General features: G+C 37.0%; 1 protein-coding gene across 1 annotated transcript in view; it reads left to right on the top strand.

Annotated features, from left to right (window-relative positions):
* Positions 1-567: 567 nt before the first annotated feature.
* The window catches only part of LOC121978569 (cullin-associated NEDD8-dissociated protein 1-like), a 20,438-nt gene continuing 3,294 nt past the window's right edge, over positions 568-17,711 (top strand). The window contains exons 1-15 of the mRNA XM_042530898.1: positions 568-682; positions 785-942; positions 1,021-1,151; positions 1,406-1,456; positions 1,540-1,622; positions 2,775-2,859; positions 2,934-3,035; positions 3,134-3,232; positions 5,391-5,501; positions 5,567-5,650; positions 6,050-6,190; positions 15,477-15,569; positions 15,663-15,784; positions 15,891-16,053; positions 16,133-16,372. Coding sequence (XP_042386832.1) covers positions 873-942; positions 1,021-1,151; positions 1,406-1,456; positions 1,540-1,622; positions 2,775-2,859; positions 2,934-3,035; positions 3,134-3,232; positions 5,391-5,501; positions 5,567-5,650; positions 6,050-6,190; positions 15,477-15,569; positions 15,663-15,784; positions 15,891-16,053; positions 16,133-16,372 — 1,575 coding nt within the window. The 5' untranslated portion in view covers positions 568-682; positions 785-872. The remainder of the gene's footprint in view (positions 683-784; positions 943-1,020; positions 1,152-1,405; positions 1,457-1,539; positions 1,623-2,774; positions 2,860-2,933; positions 3,036-3,133; positions 3,233-5,390; positions 5,502-5,566; positions 5,651-6,049; positions 6,191-15,476; positions 15,570-15,662; positions 15,785-15,890; positions 16,054-16,132; positions 16,373-17,711) is intronic.

Here is a 17,711-nt window from a genome sequence, read left to right as displayed (position 1 = left end):
AAGACCACAGACAAATGCATCATTGGCAGTAAATTCTACAGTAAATCAAACATTTAAATTCAATGTCAACCAACAATGAGTCGACTGGTTAGTCAATTTCCTGATCTTTGCTCTGCACACACTAATTTGTCTGTACTTATATGAAATATTTAATAAATTCACTTAAGCTTATTTACAAATGAGATATTTAAATTTTAATCTATCCTGAAAAAAAGTAATTGTACTTTACAGTTTGCTTATCATCTACTTTGGTTGGAGGTATGGTAGTGTTACCAGCTTCTGTCTTTGCCATTATATATCTTTAGATTTGGTCATGAGCTATTTGCAATTATTTGAACTTGCCTGATTATGTGACTTTTATCCATTCATGTCTGTTCTCTAGTTTCTTCTGAGCAATTTGACTTACCAATCATATTTTGCTTTCTTGATTTGAACTTGCCCAATGGCGTAAAAAGATCCACATAGCTGACCCCACCTAGTGGGATAAAACTTGGTTGTTGTTGTGCATTTGTAATGTCTTATTGTGTAGATTATTAGAGTTTAATGTGCATACTCTTGTTCTTTTAGTCGATCTGTTGGATATCGTTTTGGGCCACACCTTGGTGAGTCTGTTCCATTGCTTATCAATTACTGCAAGAGTGCATCAGAATCTGATGAAGAACTTCGTGAATACAGCTTGCAGGTAATCTGACCTAGGTCTTCATTAACTTCTCCATAATTTAAATAGATTACATTATCATTGTGTAAAAGGTAGACAGATGTACCTTTTTCCAACTTATTTCAGGCATTGGAGAGTTTTCTGCTTAGATGTCCAAGGGACATATCTCCTTACTGTGATAATATTTTAAATCTAACTTTGGAGTATTTAAGCTATGACCCCAACTTTACTGATAACATGGAGGAGGACACTGATGAAGAAGGGAATGAGGAGGAGGAAGATGAGTATGTTGCTTAGATGTTTATAAGCATAGCCTCAGAACTATTTTCTGTGTTTTTTGCTCTGAATTCTAAATTCTACAGTGAAAGTGAAAATGAGTATACTGAATACTGATGACGAGGATGCAAGCTGGAAAGTTCGAAGAGCAGCTGCCAAATGCTTGCAGGCAATTATTGTATCACGGCCGGAGATGCTTACAATGTTGTATGCAGAGGTATGTGAAGTATTTAAATTTATTTTTGTTTATGTTGCATATAATCTTGGAAGATCTTATATACATTTGTGATCACTGTTCTAGCTTCAACAACTGAATTTTATCATCTTTATTTGAAGTTGTGTATTTCTATTTGAAAATGATATGAATATTTCCTTTCTAATTTTTACTTGTTAGTATTGTTATGAGGGTAACTTGCCTACATTCTATACCCCATCTCTTATGGTCTAGATGGTTCCTAATGCTGTTTGTAGGCATGCCCCAAGCTGATTGAAAGATTCAAAGAAAGAGAAGAGAATGTCAAGGTGCTAGAATTTTTCTAAAATCATTGTTGGAGAGGCAAGATATGCTGATGTGTCCTTTAACTACAAATATCCTTGTTTCTCAGATGGACGTATTTAATACATTTATCGAGTTGCTACACCAGACTGGTAATGTGTCAAAGGGACAGGTCGACATTAATGAGTCAGGGCAAGTAACTAATTGCATTGTAATTTTCAAGCTAGAGAATTTGAAGAGTATCTTGTGATCACTGTTAATGTATTTTATAATTGCAAGGTGCAGTTAAAGTAGTATCTGTAATTTACATTCAAGGTGGAGCTAAAATGAACTAAGATCAAATCATCCAAGTAGCATCACTTCTTTTATTTATTTGGTTCTTGTATGTTAACTTTGCTAAATTTGGTTTGCTCTGTTTATCATATACCTGTTTTTAACTAAAAATTATATATCATATGCAATAAGTTCATCTTTATTTTTGCAAATATCATATTTGCTCAGATCACTAACAAGAAAATTTTAGATAGTGGGATAGTTACTGAACCTTCTCAGTCATCTATTTTCCCATCTTAAATCAGCTGACAACTTTAAATGCATGTTTTAATTGAATAGTTGGTGACAGTCTGTCTCTGGGATATTAAGTGCCACTTTACCAAGTTCTTAGGCTTCAAACCACTCATGCAACTTTGGTGTTCTTAAATTTCAGTTTGAAGACCTAGTATATCTTGCAATCCTAATTCAAGTCAGCAATTATTTATACATTCTATTTTGATAACATCAGATCAGTTAATAATTTTTTATTTTCTCTCCTCTCCCCCACTTTCCTTTTTTGTTTTTTTGCTCCTGCATTGGAGTCACTCCACCCTCTTCTTCGTTTTCACCTGGGTGCGTACTAGTACACCCTGTATAAACATTGATTTGTTGGTTGCTGCTATTACATATCTGACTGCTGACTAGTATCTAAGCATGGATCAGTTCTTACTTAATACCTCGAGGTGTATTTGACAAGTTGATTTAGTAAATTAAAGAAATTTCTTTTGCAATGACTTCCCAATGAAAAGATATTAGTGACCAAATCACATTATTGTGAATATAAAGGATATTTTGCACTCTTATCTCTTCATAGATGTTTTCCTTTATTTTATTATTTTAATATTTCCTTTCCACAATTTATTATATGTTTGCCTTCTTTCTATTTCAAAATTTCATTTTCTGCATGTCTTATGTTCCATTGTTCCATTACTATCTTATACCTAATTAAGATTTTCACTTCATCTTGCCCAAACCACTAATGCTATTCTCTCATGTAGTTTATTGATGTAACATGTTTTATTGATTCTGCAGTCCACGATGGTTGTTGAATCAAGAAGTGCCAAAAATTGTGAAATCGATCAATAGACAACTCCGTGAAAAATCTATTAAAACAAAGGTAAGATGTCTTCCTACATTAGTTCTTGGCTAGTGTTGGTATTTTTAGTGAGAATTTTCAGTATATGCATTTAGGTTGGAGCATTCTCAGTGTTGAAAGAACTTGTGCTTGTCTTACCTAATTGTCTTGCTGAGCATATCAGTGCTCTTGTTTCAGGGATTGAAAAGGCTTTAACTGTAAGTTATTGCTTGGTACTTTAGTGCAATACTGTCTCTCCTTGTAAGGATCATTTAACGTGACCTTCATTCCTAATTTTGTTTGTTCCTTTATCTAGGACAAATCTTCCACTTCAAACTTAAAGATAGAGGCCCTTGTTTTCACCAGATTGGTTATGGCTTCACATTCACCATCTGTATTTCATCCGTACATCAAGGTAAAAAAAAAGCTATTTTTATTTTGGACTTGTGTTAGTTGTCATGTGTTTACATGGAAAAGACATGACTTTACCTTTAGTGCATATTTCCTATGAGGGAAGCAAATATAGGCAGGAAGAAGGAAATATGGATGGAAAGGTGGCAAAAAGATTTTCCTAGCGACACTCTCCCTCCATTTCCTTTGGCAAAAATAGGAGGGAAGGAAAAGCGTGGGCAAATATTTCCCAATTTTGTGTGTGGAGTGGGAAGTCATTGTTTGCATATAATGGAGCTCAAATCCAACCTTGAAAAGTTGATTTTGTTTTCAAATATATATTTTAAATGTGTTTAACGAATAAAGTTTTGAAATTTAAATTGTCCACCCTCTTTCATTTCCTCCAAAGAAACAATTGGAAGGAAAACTTCACTTTTTTCCTTTACTCCAAGGAAATCAAATCTAGGGAAACATTTTCCAACCTTTCCTTATGAGTTTTCTTTCCTCTAGATGTTTCCTTTCCCCATAGGAAACAAGGCCTTAAATATGGTGTAGGAAGTTGCTTAGTATATTATTCTTTATATACTTCAATGCTATTCCAGGAAGCTGCTTATTTTGTTGCAGAAAACAAAATGGATGCCAATTAGATTTTATTGTGATTGTGCGTAAGCGGGTTTGTGTGATAGGGGATGACGAGAGTGATGTGTTGGTGGTGACTGCTAGAAACAGTAGATTAATAGTTGATTAGTCTATTGGGTTTGCCCACATTAGTAGTTCTAGTTTTAGGGTTCATAGAGCCCCTTTACACGAGTAAGAGCTGTCCAAAAAGAAGTATTCCCTTGATCGGGAGGTAGACATTTTCCTCATTTGTCTCTCTTTCTCTTTTCTGACACATGTATGAGTAATTGAAGTTCTCTATGGCTAACAGCTTTGTGCATGATTCAAACTTAGAGTCATGTGAATCCAAGGCTTCTCTTGCACTTATGAGCTACATGACAATCTTCTTCCACAAGCATCCACCTCCAGTTGCTGCCTTGCCATGATGAAATCCCTTGTCCCCAGGTTGACACCTCCACCAAGCTCTCCCTTGATACTTTTGCGAGCCATCTTAGGGTTCAACTAGGTGCTGCTGCAATGGATCATGTCCTTAAGAAGTCTCTTGACTTCTTAATCACTATATCCCTCAAGCTCTCCCTCAAGTGCCTCCTTGATGCAAGGCTTCTTGAGATGGAGAAGGATTGACTTGTCAAGGGCACGATGGAGGCTGGATTGGCCCTCCTCGAGGTTGCTAGGAGATTCACCCATTGGCATGTGTTGAAGCACAGCTCCTCTTCTAAGCCATTTGATCTTACTGTCAGGGTATTCTCCGAGCTAAATACCTAGAGTCTTTGCCATGCCGCGGCTACTTGTTCAATCATCAATGAACAACAAGTCAACATATTATCCCATGTGATATCAGAATATCAAGCTAATAACTAAAGTGCCAAAGAAAAAAAGAGTTGTGGATGCAAGAGGAACCATGCTGGGGAAGAAGTAACAAGAGTTGTGAGTTGCAATTTATGGGCTCGTTATCACACCTAAATATTATATATATTTAAGTATTATGTGGATTTGATTTTAAAAAATGGGGCAATCAGCTATTGGTTGTACCATTCTTGCATATGTTGCACTCATTTAAGCCCTTGATTCAGTTAGTTTTAAAATATTCAACTATGACATTTTGTTTTAAGTTTATGAGGTTAATTAATCTAACACATGCTATTCTTACAACTTTAGGTTAACAAAGTCGGTCTCATGCATATTAATTATTTGGGATGGCTCTGGGAAGATTTTTTTTTTTTTTTTTTGGGGGCATTGCCATGTGATTCATGCCATCCCATACCATGTGCATTCATGGCTGAACATCGAGGCTACCATTTTAGGTTAACTTCGAAATTGACAAAGAAACACAAAATTTAAACTTTATTTGTAGAACTAACTTCACCAGTATATTCGGATTGTACAACTCTACAAGAGCCACACATAAGAATTATTGACAATCTAGTGTTCTTACATTGCGATTTTCACAGCCTTATATGTAAACATCCACCATATCTTTTGTAAAGTGGCTAATAAAATAATTTCTAAGCTGAATATTGAATTCCTGTTCTATTCTTTCATTGCTTACTAAAGCACAACTTCAGGCTCTCTCTAGTCCTGTTCTATCTGCTGTTGGTGAAAGATACTATAAAGTAACTGCTGAAGCATTAAGGGTTTGCGGAGAATTAGTTCGTGTACTTCGCCCTAATTTTGAGGTAACAAGTTATTTTCTAATATTGGCTGCTGTCTGAGGTGTTAAATTGAGCTTCCCTTTTTCTAGACTTCCATGCCAGACTTCAGACCATATGTTAGCCCTATCTATAGTGCCATATTGGCTCGCTTGGCAAATCAAGATCAAGATCAGGTTGGTGAGATACTATATCTTTGCTTTGAACAGCTTATATTATAATGTCTCCAAACTAAAAAATTTGAAAAAAAACAAAGCAAATTTATGTTGTGGTATCTACTTCTCATAGTGTTCGAAATCTTCTTATGAGACTTATAAATTCAAGGATTATTATTTTAGTTTTTTTACCTTTTTCATCATTTATGTATTTATGAATAGATGATTATATCTTATGAGATATGCATGTCCTGAGTTCTCTTTTTGATGAGTTAGATTTAGAGTTTACAACACAAAGCTAACTCAATAAACATGTGGATTAAATCATGTTGGATCATAATTTAAGATAAAAAATGAAACTCAGTTGTTTATAAAACAATTTGATTGAGGAGGAATCTAACTTATATTAATTTAATCCAGGAGGTTAAAGAATGTGCAATATCTTGCATGAGCCTTGTGATATCAACTTTTGGTGACAACCTTCAAAAGGATCTACCAGCTTGCCTTCCCATACTAGTTGATAGGATGGGAAATGAGATCACCAGGCTAACAGCTGTGAAGGTTATATCTATTCCATCAGAATTCTCTATTATAGCAGGATGTGGATCTGATATCTTTTTAATGTGTCTGCTTATTTTGTTTTCAACTTCATAATTCCTAGTGCTAAATATCTCATATGTAGTGTTTTAATTGTTTTCATATTTTTTGTTAGCAAAGTTCTTTAGATTATATTACAATTATTGTTCGATATTAAAGCTTGCATGCAAATACTTAATCAAGTTTCATTGGTCCTTTTTGTGAGCAAAACTAAATATATCAGCTTATGTGATAGGGTTAATTACTGGATGATAGTAATAGCAACTTCATGGTATAAAATATTGTTCCCTTTTAGTTGATATAGGCAAAACACTTCTCTCTGTCTGTTGATCAGCATGAGAAATAGTAGCTTAAAGAAACCCCTTAACTAAGCTGTCGCGAGCGATTTAAACTCTAGAAACAATGGACAATATTGATGGTGACCCTTATGTGATGGCTGTTTAGCAACCCTTCTGTGTTGATTGCAACTCTTGCAAAATGACAATGTCTATTCAATGCCCCTTCTGTGATCACAATGACTCTTTGGTGATCCTTTTGCGATGACAACCTTCCACCATGATTAAGGTTGTCTGGCGATCATTCTATGAATGATGACACACCAGAGGCTTCCTTGAGGCATATGAGTCTTCCATGAGCTTTGCAAGGTCAACATGAGTCTTTAAAAACAACAAACAATGCGAAAGAACATTGGATCCTCTTAGTCCTCTCCTTCCTCATCTTCTTGTGTTCGATACACCTTCTGTCACCGGTGGCACACCATATTGTCCTCCTTTCTTACTGTTAGGCACACCCTATGACACTAGTGATGCATCATCTTCTTCCTCCTCTTTTCTTTCCAACACTTGCAATACATCGAGCCCTCTTCTTCTCCATCCTCTTCTTTTCTTTCTTCCCTCTTGGCTTTTGGTGTTTGACACACCCTCTGGTATTGGCACTAGACACAGGTGGTACGTTTCGAGTTGAGTAGGGATTGAAACATGTCTCAGCTCGAGATTTCAAATCTTGAAGTTATTAACAAAGATGGGGGTTTGGTTAAAATTTCAAATTAAAGAATTATTGTTTCATATAAAACTTTCATGTAAGTACTTGATCAAGTTCTTAGTGTCCTCACGGGATGTCCAGTTAGTTAGAGGGTGGCAGACTTGCTACAATGGGGCAAGGGATCAATTCCCAGAGGGCTCATGCCCTTGGAGAAAAAAAATCCGTCCCATCCTCTAGCCAACTTGGCAGTCCGCTATAAGTTGACCCCGTGATTTACTTTCACATAACCCGGGGACGGATTGTGAGGGACGCTTGGGATGAGCGTAATCACCTTTTGCTATAATTAATCAAGTTCTTAGCTCTTTATATGAGCAAAACTAAATATTTGTGCTTATTAGGGTTAATTACTTAATAATAATATATAACAATTGAATTACTAACCAAGACAAACTATCTAATTGAATTTGACCATTGTTTGAAATCTCATATTGTTGAAACAGTCGAAACATATCACTTCGGTGAATCATTGAAACTCAATACTACTCGGCACAAAGGTTTAAAGTCTCAAGTTGTGCTGTAATTTTGGTCTTTGATTGTAAAGATATTGCTACAGTACTGTCCCGATGCTTCGACACATGGTGCCAGTGGCGTGGAGGTTGAAGGAGGAAGGAGATAAACAAAGGAAAGAGATATTCTCCGTGTTAAGTGGTGTTGAGTTTTTGTAATTTATTGGAATGATATGCTTTGACCTTTTCACATGGCATGGTACAATATTTAAAATCATGTTCACCATAGACAATGTGTCCTTTCTATGCTTCATTTCCTTTTTTCTTTAACCCCAATCCCTTAATGACACCGTGCATCAAAACCTTTACATGATGCCGAAGAGATTTTGAACCCTGATTTTTACAACCATTATATTTTGGACTTTGTAAAATCTCAAAAATAGACAATAATTTACATCTATAATAGCTTGTCAGAGTTCATTCAAACAATTGATAAGGCATGGCGCATGTGATCTAAAGTAATATTAGAGAAGATAACTAAAATAAACATTTATCATATTGGAAACCATAACCAATACTGTAACCAAGTTAGTTTCTAACCTATAATTGGAGATCAAGAAAATAGTAATAGGAGAATCAGTACAAATGTGCATAGTGGATCAATAATAGATGTACATGAATTCATAATTGTTCAAGAATTCTACCATGTAATATTAAGAACCTTTAAGTTAATGCCAGTTTTAAGATATCCCCAATTATCAATCTTTAGTTATCAATTATCTAACTTTGTGGGTATCACTAATCATCAACTAGTTATCATCAATTATTAAACTTCAAGTCTTTAGATGAGAGTAAGCTTGAAATAATCACCAATTATCAAACTTTGAATTACCATCACCACCCATGTATCTACAAATTATCACCAACAATAAAGTTTTATTAAAAATTATAATCTCTTTCGTTAAGGTGAAACACTATATGTTGGTGCAGCGGGGCCGGTAAGAGGGGGGTGAATTGCCTGCACAATAAGAATACCCTCCTCGTTTCTTTCAACTCAAAAAATGCAATAATAATAAAGAAATAAACTAACAGAAATAAAGAGGAGACAGAGAATTTAACTTGGTCACAACCCAGTGGATTGTTAATCCAAGGCGATGAAAAAACTCAGAAAGATCTCCTTCTTTGAAGGCGGAGAAGCCTTTTACACACTAAAAGCTCTTACAAGTTGCTAGGAAGTTGTTACAGAGTTGATTGATTAATTTTCTAGCTCCAAGGGCCTTTATATAGCTCCTGGAAATCTTATCCCGAGTGTTGGAGGCACCTCCAAGAGGGTTGAGGGCGCCTCCAAGCAGTTTGATCGGATAAAGCTCTATCCGGTTGCAAACGATCACGAGGACTGGGTCTGAGGAGCCTCCAATGCCCTTGAAGGCGCCTCGGATTGGTCTGAGGCGCCTTCAAGGTGATGGAGGCGCCTTCAATGTTGAGGGCGCCCTCAATGATGTTGAGGGCGCCTTTAACCTGCATGGTATAAGTACCGCTTTCAACCTGCATGGTATAAATAGCTTCTAGCTTCTCTTTTTCCTCTTCTTCCGAAACTCCGATCGCTTGGGTGCTTTCGGCCAACCGAAATAGGACTCACCCGAACCCAATTTCCGGCCTTCTCCTTGAGCAGGCTTCCGACCCGGCTTCTCGTCCCTCGAACGCCGCGCACGTTCTTCTCGTCCACCGATGTACTCTTCTGCAGCTCTTTCGTCTTTCGGACGCACCGAGCCCATCGACTCCCTTCCTGTGCCGTCCTTCTCGCTAGCTGCGTCTTCTGCTCGACTTCTTGCGCTCCTAAGTTCCTGCACACTTAGACACAGGGATCAAATAACAAGCAGGACCTAACCTAACTTGGTTGATCACATCAAAACACCCACGAGGTCCAACACTATAGTCATATCCACACATCAATACTATATCATCTCATACACACTCCAACACGCTCAATTAAAATATGTAAATGGGTCGTGAAGCACCCATAATATATGCTTATGGGTTGAAGGCTTGCTATAAGCACAAATGGGCCTAAGATATGGGATTTACATTGTTTGACTAGTTTTCATCATTTCCACTTATTTATTCTTCAATATGCATTTGCTTGTTTATTTATTTATTTTTATTTTTTTATTATTATTTTTGGGTAAGTAAAAAATGTATAAATCACGAATCACAATAATCAGGCGTTAGGAGCGATTCATGTTTGAAAAAGTGTTAGATCCGAATACACTTCTAATGTCGTGTATACATGAATCTGCACTCTTATAAATCCTCTCACAATTCGATTGACCCACACCAAAGAAATTATGATTATGTGCTCTTCATATAAAGTGAATCAAGGAAGACAAAATAAGATGCCTCGCCTTTGTCAGTAGCTATCCTCTATAGTACTGCCCAAAGACTCGAAACATATGTTGGTAGGTGGACATCTTTTATCCCATGTGAAGCCAATCTCTGATCCTCCATAAATCCACAATAGGTGGACATCTAAAAAATAGTTGCTCCTATGACTCTATCACTTGGTGGCAAAAAGTAAATGTCGATCCTCCAAATAGTCTTGCTTGTCTCTAGTCGGAAGACGCCTTTGTGCCAACATCCATAACGTAATTGCATGACTAGGTTGGATATAGGGTTTCCACACCGTCTTCACCCATGACTTCTTAGAATCGGCATGCTTAAAGAAATCTTAGGCCATAGCCACTCCATTGTCCTGCACAAACCAATTCGATATCCTAGCATCTGTCGGTGACCCAATAGTTGAAAGGATGAGATCGCAAATTTGTATTAGCCTCTTGATCAGTGGTGAATCCAAGTGCACTGCCTCTCAAGTCCAGACATCTGTTCTCCTCAAGTAGATGTGATGCACCCACTTGATCCAAAGGGCATCCTCCTTGGCTTGTATTCGCCAAAACACCTTAGCTAGAAGGGCAAGGTTTCATGCTCGTAGATCGCGAAATCCCAATCCACCCTCCTCTTTGGGCTTGCACATATCTGCTCATGACACCGGCGGGTGTTTTGATGTTCACATAAAAGACCTATAGATGCTATAAATGAGATTCATGATTCCCATAGGAATGGGTAGAATCGAAAGGTAAAAACACTCAACCCCTTAAGATCAGCTGTGCCTTACTGGCATAAGGCAAAGTATTTCGTGGCCAAGCGTTGATCCGTCGCCTAGGGAGTCAAATAGGGGGTTGTGGTCAGAAAGTAGAAGACACCGCACCGCTAGGGGATCCCTAGATATTTGATGACATGATCCCTTCCTGGAAACCTGTGATGGTAAGTAGCTGTCGACATGCCGAGTCCTCAACTCCCGCCACGAAGATATTTGACTTCAACTTATTGACCTGAAGTCTCACAATTGCACCAAAATCTAGTAAACAATATGTCAGGATACCAACAGAAGCTACATTGTCTTGACTGAATAGAAGATCATCTACATAGGCAAGATGGACTAGTTTGAGATGCCCACACTGGGATGATAGTTGAATTATGCTTTGGTGGTACTCCTTTGTAGTTGGCTTCCAAAAATCTCTATGCAGACGCCAAAGAGATAAGGTGACAACAGATCTCCTTGCCTCCTCTAGCTCCTTCGAAGCGTCCAAAGGTGCCTCCATTGATTGCAGTGAGGAGGTAGTAATTACACACTCCATGATCCATGACTCAAACTGTAGTGGAAAGTTCAACCCAGCAAAGCATCTCGCAAGAAGTCCTAGTTTACAAAATCGAATGCCTTCTAAAGGTCAATCTTCATGATGCACCTGGGTGATATCCTCTTCCTGCTATATACCCTGAAAAGTTCTTGGGCCATGTGGATATTGTCAGAGATAAGCCTGCTATGAACAAATGCCGCCTGAGACTGATGAAGAACCTGATCCATGGTGTTTGAAATCCCGCCTACAAAATCTTAGAGATAACTTTATTGAAAACCGTACAACGAGATATAGGCCTCTAGTCAAATACTTTACTAGCATGCACTGACTTAGGAACAAGAGCTTCCCAGTGCCGAAAAAACTCTTGTACTGCAGCCACAAAAACTGGTTGGACTGTATCCCATGTGTGCTTGAAGAACCTAGAGCCATAGCCATCCAAACTAGGTGCTCTCTGCAGGAACACACACAAGCTGGCCATGTTACGGCTCTACCATTCGGTCATGCTGCAAACACTCCTGCGAAAAGTAGTTCTGTTCACCCCCGTGTTGAGTTGTGTCTGGAAGTGATTTGTAAAGGCTGTCACAACTTCCACAAATGACATGGTGAGTTGCCCATCCGATTTCTCCACAGCTATAACCTCGTTCCTTCGATTATTTCGCTTTACATGAGCATGAAAGAAAGATGAGTTTTGGTCAATTTGTTTGAAGTAGCCCACTTTTGCCCGTTGCATACAAAAACTACGTTCGACTTCACTCAATCTCCAACAGTCTTACTACACTAAGTTTGTTGTCTCTGAAGAGGGATTCCACCCTCTTCTGTTTGAGGCCTTGAATGTTCCAGGATTCAATCTTCATCAGGCCTGAGATGGCCTAGGCTGCCCAACATTATTTAGCTTCGTTCTTCCTTTAACTACTACTAGAGTTTTGTTCCCCTTGGTGGGTGGCGCTACAGAACTTTGTGTGTTGCCTGTTTGCCATCTATGTGCGATGCGTCTGCTATCTCTAGAGCTTTCCCTTTGCTTCTTGTAGTGGGGGCGTAGGCTTGTTGATCCCTTGCCGGAAGGGCATCAATAATCTGCAGGACTGTGCCTGACTTGATCCCGCAGGATCCATACTTTGTTGAAACCTTCTTGAGCTCTTCCGCCTTGTGTGAACCACCCACTGTTCTGTGTCCGGTTTCTTGCCTTTATCAGGTGCTTGTTTATGAATGACCATTAGATAAACTTTTCTCGTTCAACTTGATGTACTTATTCATTTGATAATCTTATTTATATACTTCCAAGTTTATACAGGTAGAAGAGACTAACCTAAGTTGCCCTTTTAGTTGCGCTTAGCAATTCAATAATAAATTGTTTTATCATATCACACAACAGTCTTTTATGATGAGTTAATTCAGAGAAGGATGATTGTGTCCAAAAGTATTATGAACCATGATTCGATTTGAAAGATGCAATACAATTAGAATGGATCATTAAAAAATTCATTAGATATTCCTCTCATACCCATGTCATCATGACAGATATGGGTATGAAGATCAAGTCTCGAAGTATTCATTTATGAGAATGAGAGGAGGAAGAAGAAGCTTATTGATATTGCCTTCATGGGTTGTTGGAGCTCAATAACCTCGAGAGGGGATGTGAGGAAGAAGAAGAGGCGATAGATGAAGCTTACTACTGTTGGCTTCAACTTTTTTACTCAAGTAAGCATGATTATGTCTAAAAGAATTGTTAATCATGATTCGATATGAAATATCTAATATAATTAGAATGCGGCATCAACTTTGTTACTTAGACTCACTTGTTACCCCTTCTGTACCATGTCTACACGATAGAGATATGGTATGAAAATTGAGTTGAAATAATCGTACTCGTTTAGGTAATAGGAGATTGACGATCTAACACTAGGAAGTGAAGAAGAATGTAATATCAACTATGTTACTCAGATTCAGTGACTACCCCTCACATATTCGTGTTGACACGACACATATATGTGTATGAAATCATGTTCAAATAGCCATATTCGTTTAAGTGGTAAGAGTTCGATGACCTCACACTGGAATGTGAATAAAACAAAGAAAAATATTGTGACTTCATAGGTGATAGGAGTTCAACGACCTCGCTCAAACTCATTGGTTACCCCACACGTACCTATGTTGACACGACACAACTATGGGAATGCAAATTTGAGTCCAACCAGGAAGAACTTTAACTTTGTTACGTAGACTCACTAGTTATAGTTCTTGTACCTTTGTCGATACATACTTGTGTCAAGTCGACACGTGTAAAAATTGAGTCCAAACGGCCATATTTGTTTAAAGAATGAAAGGGGGAAGAGGAAGACTTTTGTGAGGACCTTGCATTGGGACATGAGAGCGTTGGAATGCTTCATAGGCAACGTAAAAAATACGGAGCTGTGTCGGTTAGCATGAACGAAATTTATTGTTCGGCTTGGGAATTGACGTTGGCACTGCGTCAGAGCTGCGAGGCCATCACGACCTCGAGCAGAGAGAAAAAAACCTCTTAACCCCTTTAAAGATAATTCTTTTCATCTTCATTTGTCCACGATATAAACAGAGAGAAAAGAAACTCTTAAAGGATAATTTTTTTTTTTTTTCATTTGTTCACTAGGTAAACAAAGAAAAAAAACATGATAGACAAAATAAAAATAATATATTTTCTAACCTCATAAAATATACTAATACTACTCATGAATTAAATTTTTTTGTATAAATTTGATTTAATTTTAAACTAATCAAAAATATATCCAAATTAAATTTACTTTAAACCTATTTTGATCGTGCTATGTCTCCTTGGATTTGCTTGCCATCTTTCAAAGAAAGAGAAGGCTTCTCATTGTGTGGAGCTACCGAAAACCTCTTTGTTTTTGCTGAATTAGGCTTTTGATTGTTGCTAGTGGAATAGGGCCTCACTATTCTATTGATGTCCGGATTGACATTATTATAGTGTTATTCCTGCATAATTTTCCAATGCATTCTGATCTAAACTATACATGGTTCAATGAAGTTGATTGTGAATCAAGTAGTAACACCTAACATCTGTAAATCACTTGTTAACTAATTAATATTAGATACTTAAATTTATTCATACAGAAACTGGTGAACACATTGAGTGCATCATTGATTACACAAAATGTCCTTAACATGCAAAGCTTGCAAACTGACCTTACATTCAAATTTGAATATCACCTCTAAACTAATTTATCTTCACTTGTACATACATGAACCTGTTTCATTAATCCACATTTGCAAGAACATTACAAACAAGACAATTCCCTTGTTCTATGCCTTGTCAAGTCAGCTTCATTGGTCTCAAGCTGTTTTAACATTGATTTATATGTGTTGAACTTTGTTTGCAATTCTTGTATTGCATGAGAAGACTTGGTACATAGGGTGGATTAAACCATCTAAAGAAGCCATATCCATGGAATTTTGCAGAAGATTAAACATAGAGGTAGTACCATGTATGTGATATGATTTCTAGTACTTTTGCCCATCGGAAGGACCTTCTTTTCGGCTAAATTTTCTTCCATGTCTTTTATAGGTTTATTCTATCTTCTCTTGTTTTTTCCTCCTATATTCTTAAAATTTTCACTCTCTTCACTGTAAGATACATTCTCTTCTTCTCTTCACTGTAAGATACATTCTCTTCTTCATCATCTGTTTTACCTATTTTTTATCTCATCATCTTAAGTATTTCATTTTTTGTTCTATTGCTTTGAATCCATTTAAACCTTTTATTATCTTTTTGTAATTGCAAGCTTGAGTTTATGATTCATATTTTAATAATATTTCAATGTTGACTGTGTAGGCGCTCGCTTACTGCCTAGTTGCTAGGCAGTTGGCTAACTGCGTATCACCTACCATCCGAAACTGCTCTTTATGACATTTGTCATAATTTCTAATATTTTGCTCAAGTTTATAACATTTGCAAGTTAGTTGTATCTTTTTTTTGCCGCTAGTAAATCAAGCTCATTATATGATGTTGTTAGAGTAAACAAAGTTTATATGTATATTGATGTTTCCTGCTCTGCTAAATATATTTAGTGAATCCAGGCATTTGCTGTAATTGCGAACTCGCCTCTGCGCATAAACCTCTCATGTGTTTTGGAACAAGTTGTTTCTGAACTGACGGGATTCCTGCGGAAGGTATATGTCTGTGCCATTAACTGATAGCTTGTAAACTTCTCATGCAACGATGGTGATTTCATTTCAACACACTTTTTTGTACATGTTTTACAGGCTAACAGAGCCTTGAGACAAGCAACATTGGGCACACTCAACTCCCTAGTAGTTGCATATGGCGAGCAAATTAGCTCAACAACTTATGAAGTTATAATAGTGGAACTTTCAACACTTATAAGGTTCTTTTGATAATGTTGCATATAGTCTTTTGAGGTTATTTTGATGATGCTGTATACTGCACTACTAGATGTATCATGAATCTAAGTTATGTTTTTTCTTTGGCAGTGAGGCAGACTTACATATGACTGCACTTGCTCTGGAACTTTGCTGCACGATGATGATGGCCAAAATATCTAGTCAAAGTGTTGGTGTGACTGTTAGTCATAAAGTTCTTCCTCAAGCTCTTATACTAATCAGGAGCTCGCTGTTGCAGGGTCAAGCTTTGCAAGTACATGGAAGTTCAGCTGTTTCAGCATGGATTTTTGTATTTCAACACTGACTAAATTTTTATTTTTGCACTTTTGCAGGCATTACAGAGATTCTTTGCTTCCTTGGTTCATTCAGCAAATACAAGCTTTGATTCACTATTAGATTCCCTCCTTTCAAGTGCTAAGCCTTCACCACAGTCTGGTGGTCTTGCTAAACAGGCTCTTCATTCTGTTGCACAGTGTGTTGCTGTACTTTGCTTAGCAGCTGGTGATCAGAAATGTGCATCCACTGTAGACATGCTGAAAGGAATTCTGAAAGATGATAGCAATATGAATTCTGTATGTTGTGAATTTTTTATTCTTTGTTTCTGCAACATTTGCATCTTTTATTGTAGATTTAGGAATGTGAAGAACTTCTACATGATAGGTATATGACTCATGATAAAAGTCAAGCTATCCCTCTTCAGGTTCTGCAATGGGTCACTTTCTGTAATATAGTTGCACTTATTTAGGCATAAATTGCTGGAAGATGAAAATGAAGTGATCTTATACATCCTTCTACAAGAGTACTATATTGTAGCATGGGGACACAACTGTGACTTTCTATCATTTTATGATTCCCTCTTTAAAAAATGGTCCCATTTTAAGGCCACTCTTTATAATGTTCAAGTTTTCTTTAAGTGAAATTAATTAGGTATATTACTTATTACTTGGATCTTTACTTATTATCAATTTTAATTGGTTTCGAGTATTAGTATCCAATCCATGTAAAACATATTATCAATTGGGAATATGGGGTTGACGGGATCTGCATCTGGTACGACATACCCTTATGAGGTCCAACCATCAGTACAACTATGATAGAAAAGGATTCCTTTAATAGATGGTCCCACTTTATATATAGTGAGTGGGAATATGGGGTCAAAGTGATCTGTATCTGGCACGACATACCCTTATGAGGTCTAGTCCTCAACATAACTATGATTTTCTATCACTTTACGATTCCTTTAAAATATGGTCCCACTTTAAGGCTTCATGTCTGCTTAAAGTGAAATCAACCAGGTATAGTATTTGTTACTTGGATCTTATTATCAATGTTAATTGGTCTTGAGTATGTGTATCCAACCCATGCATGAACCTATTCCAAACATGTTATCAAGTGGGAATATGGGGTTGAAGGGATCTATATGTCTGGCACGACATAGCCTTATCAGGTCCAGCTTTTGATACAACTAAAGGAGATAACCAGAATCCTAATAACATAGTGCAAGTCTTAATAATAGAAAAACTAATGTTTTGCATTACAAGTTCTAACATCTAATGGAAAATTAATGAAGTTGGTGCACACATAATACATTAATAATACTTTTGGTTTATAGAAGGAATTAATTCTGGAATAGAGTAGTTATTCTTCGAAAATGGAAACCTATGAATAGACTATGAATATTCATTAGTTAGTTTGATTAATGGAATAAAAATTCCATTGCATATGATCAAGTATTCGTGGCTTTAGTATAACAAAAGCTAGCAAGGATTGAGAAGGAATGCTTATTGAATTTTTGTGATACCTTGATGCTTTTGACAATGCTGGCATAACCTGGCAGATCGCTGCTTAAGACATGCAATATCCTTGCTGTTCCACTAAAAGCAATGTAATTACAGTGGCATACTGCCAAAT

The sequence above is a fragment of the Zingiber officinale genome, chromosome 4B (assembly GCF_018446385.1).
Source record: "Zingiber officinale cultivar Zhangliang chromosome 4B, Zo_v1.1, whole genome shotgun sequence".
Lineage (NCBI taxonomy): Eukaryota > Viridiplantae > Streptophyta > Magnoliopsida > Zingiberales > Zingiberaceae > Zingiber > Zingiber officinale.
Note: the sequence above shows the minus strand (reverse complement) of the source record. Positions and strands in the feature narration are given on the sequence as shown.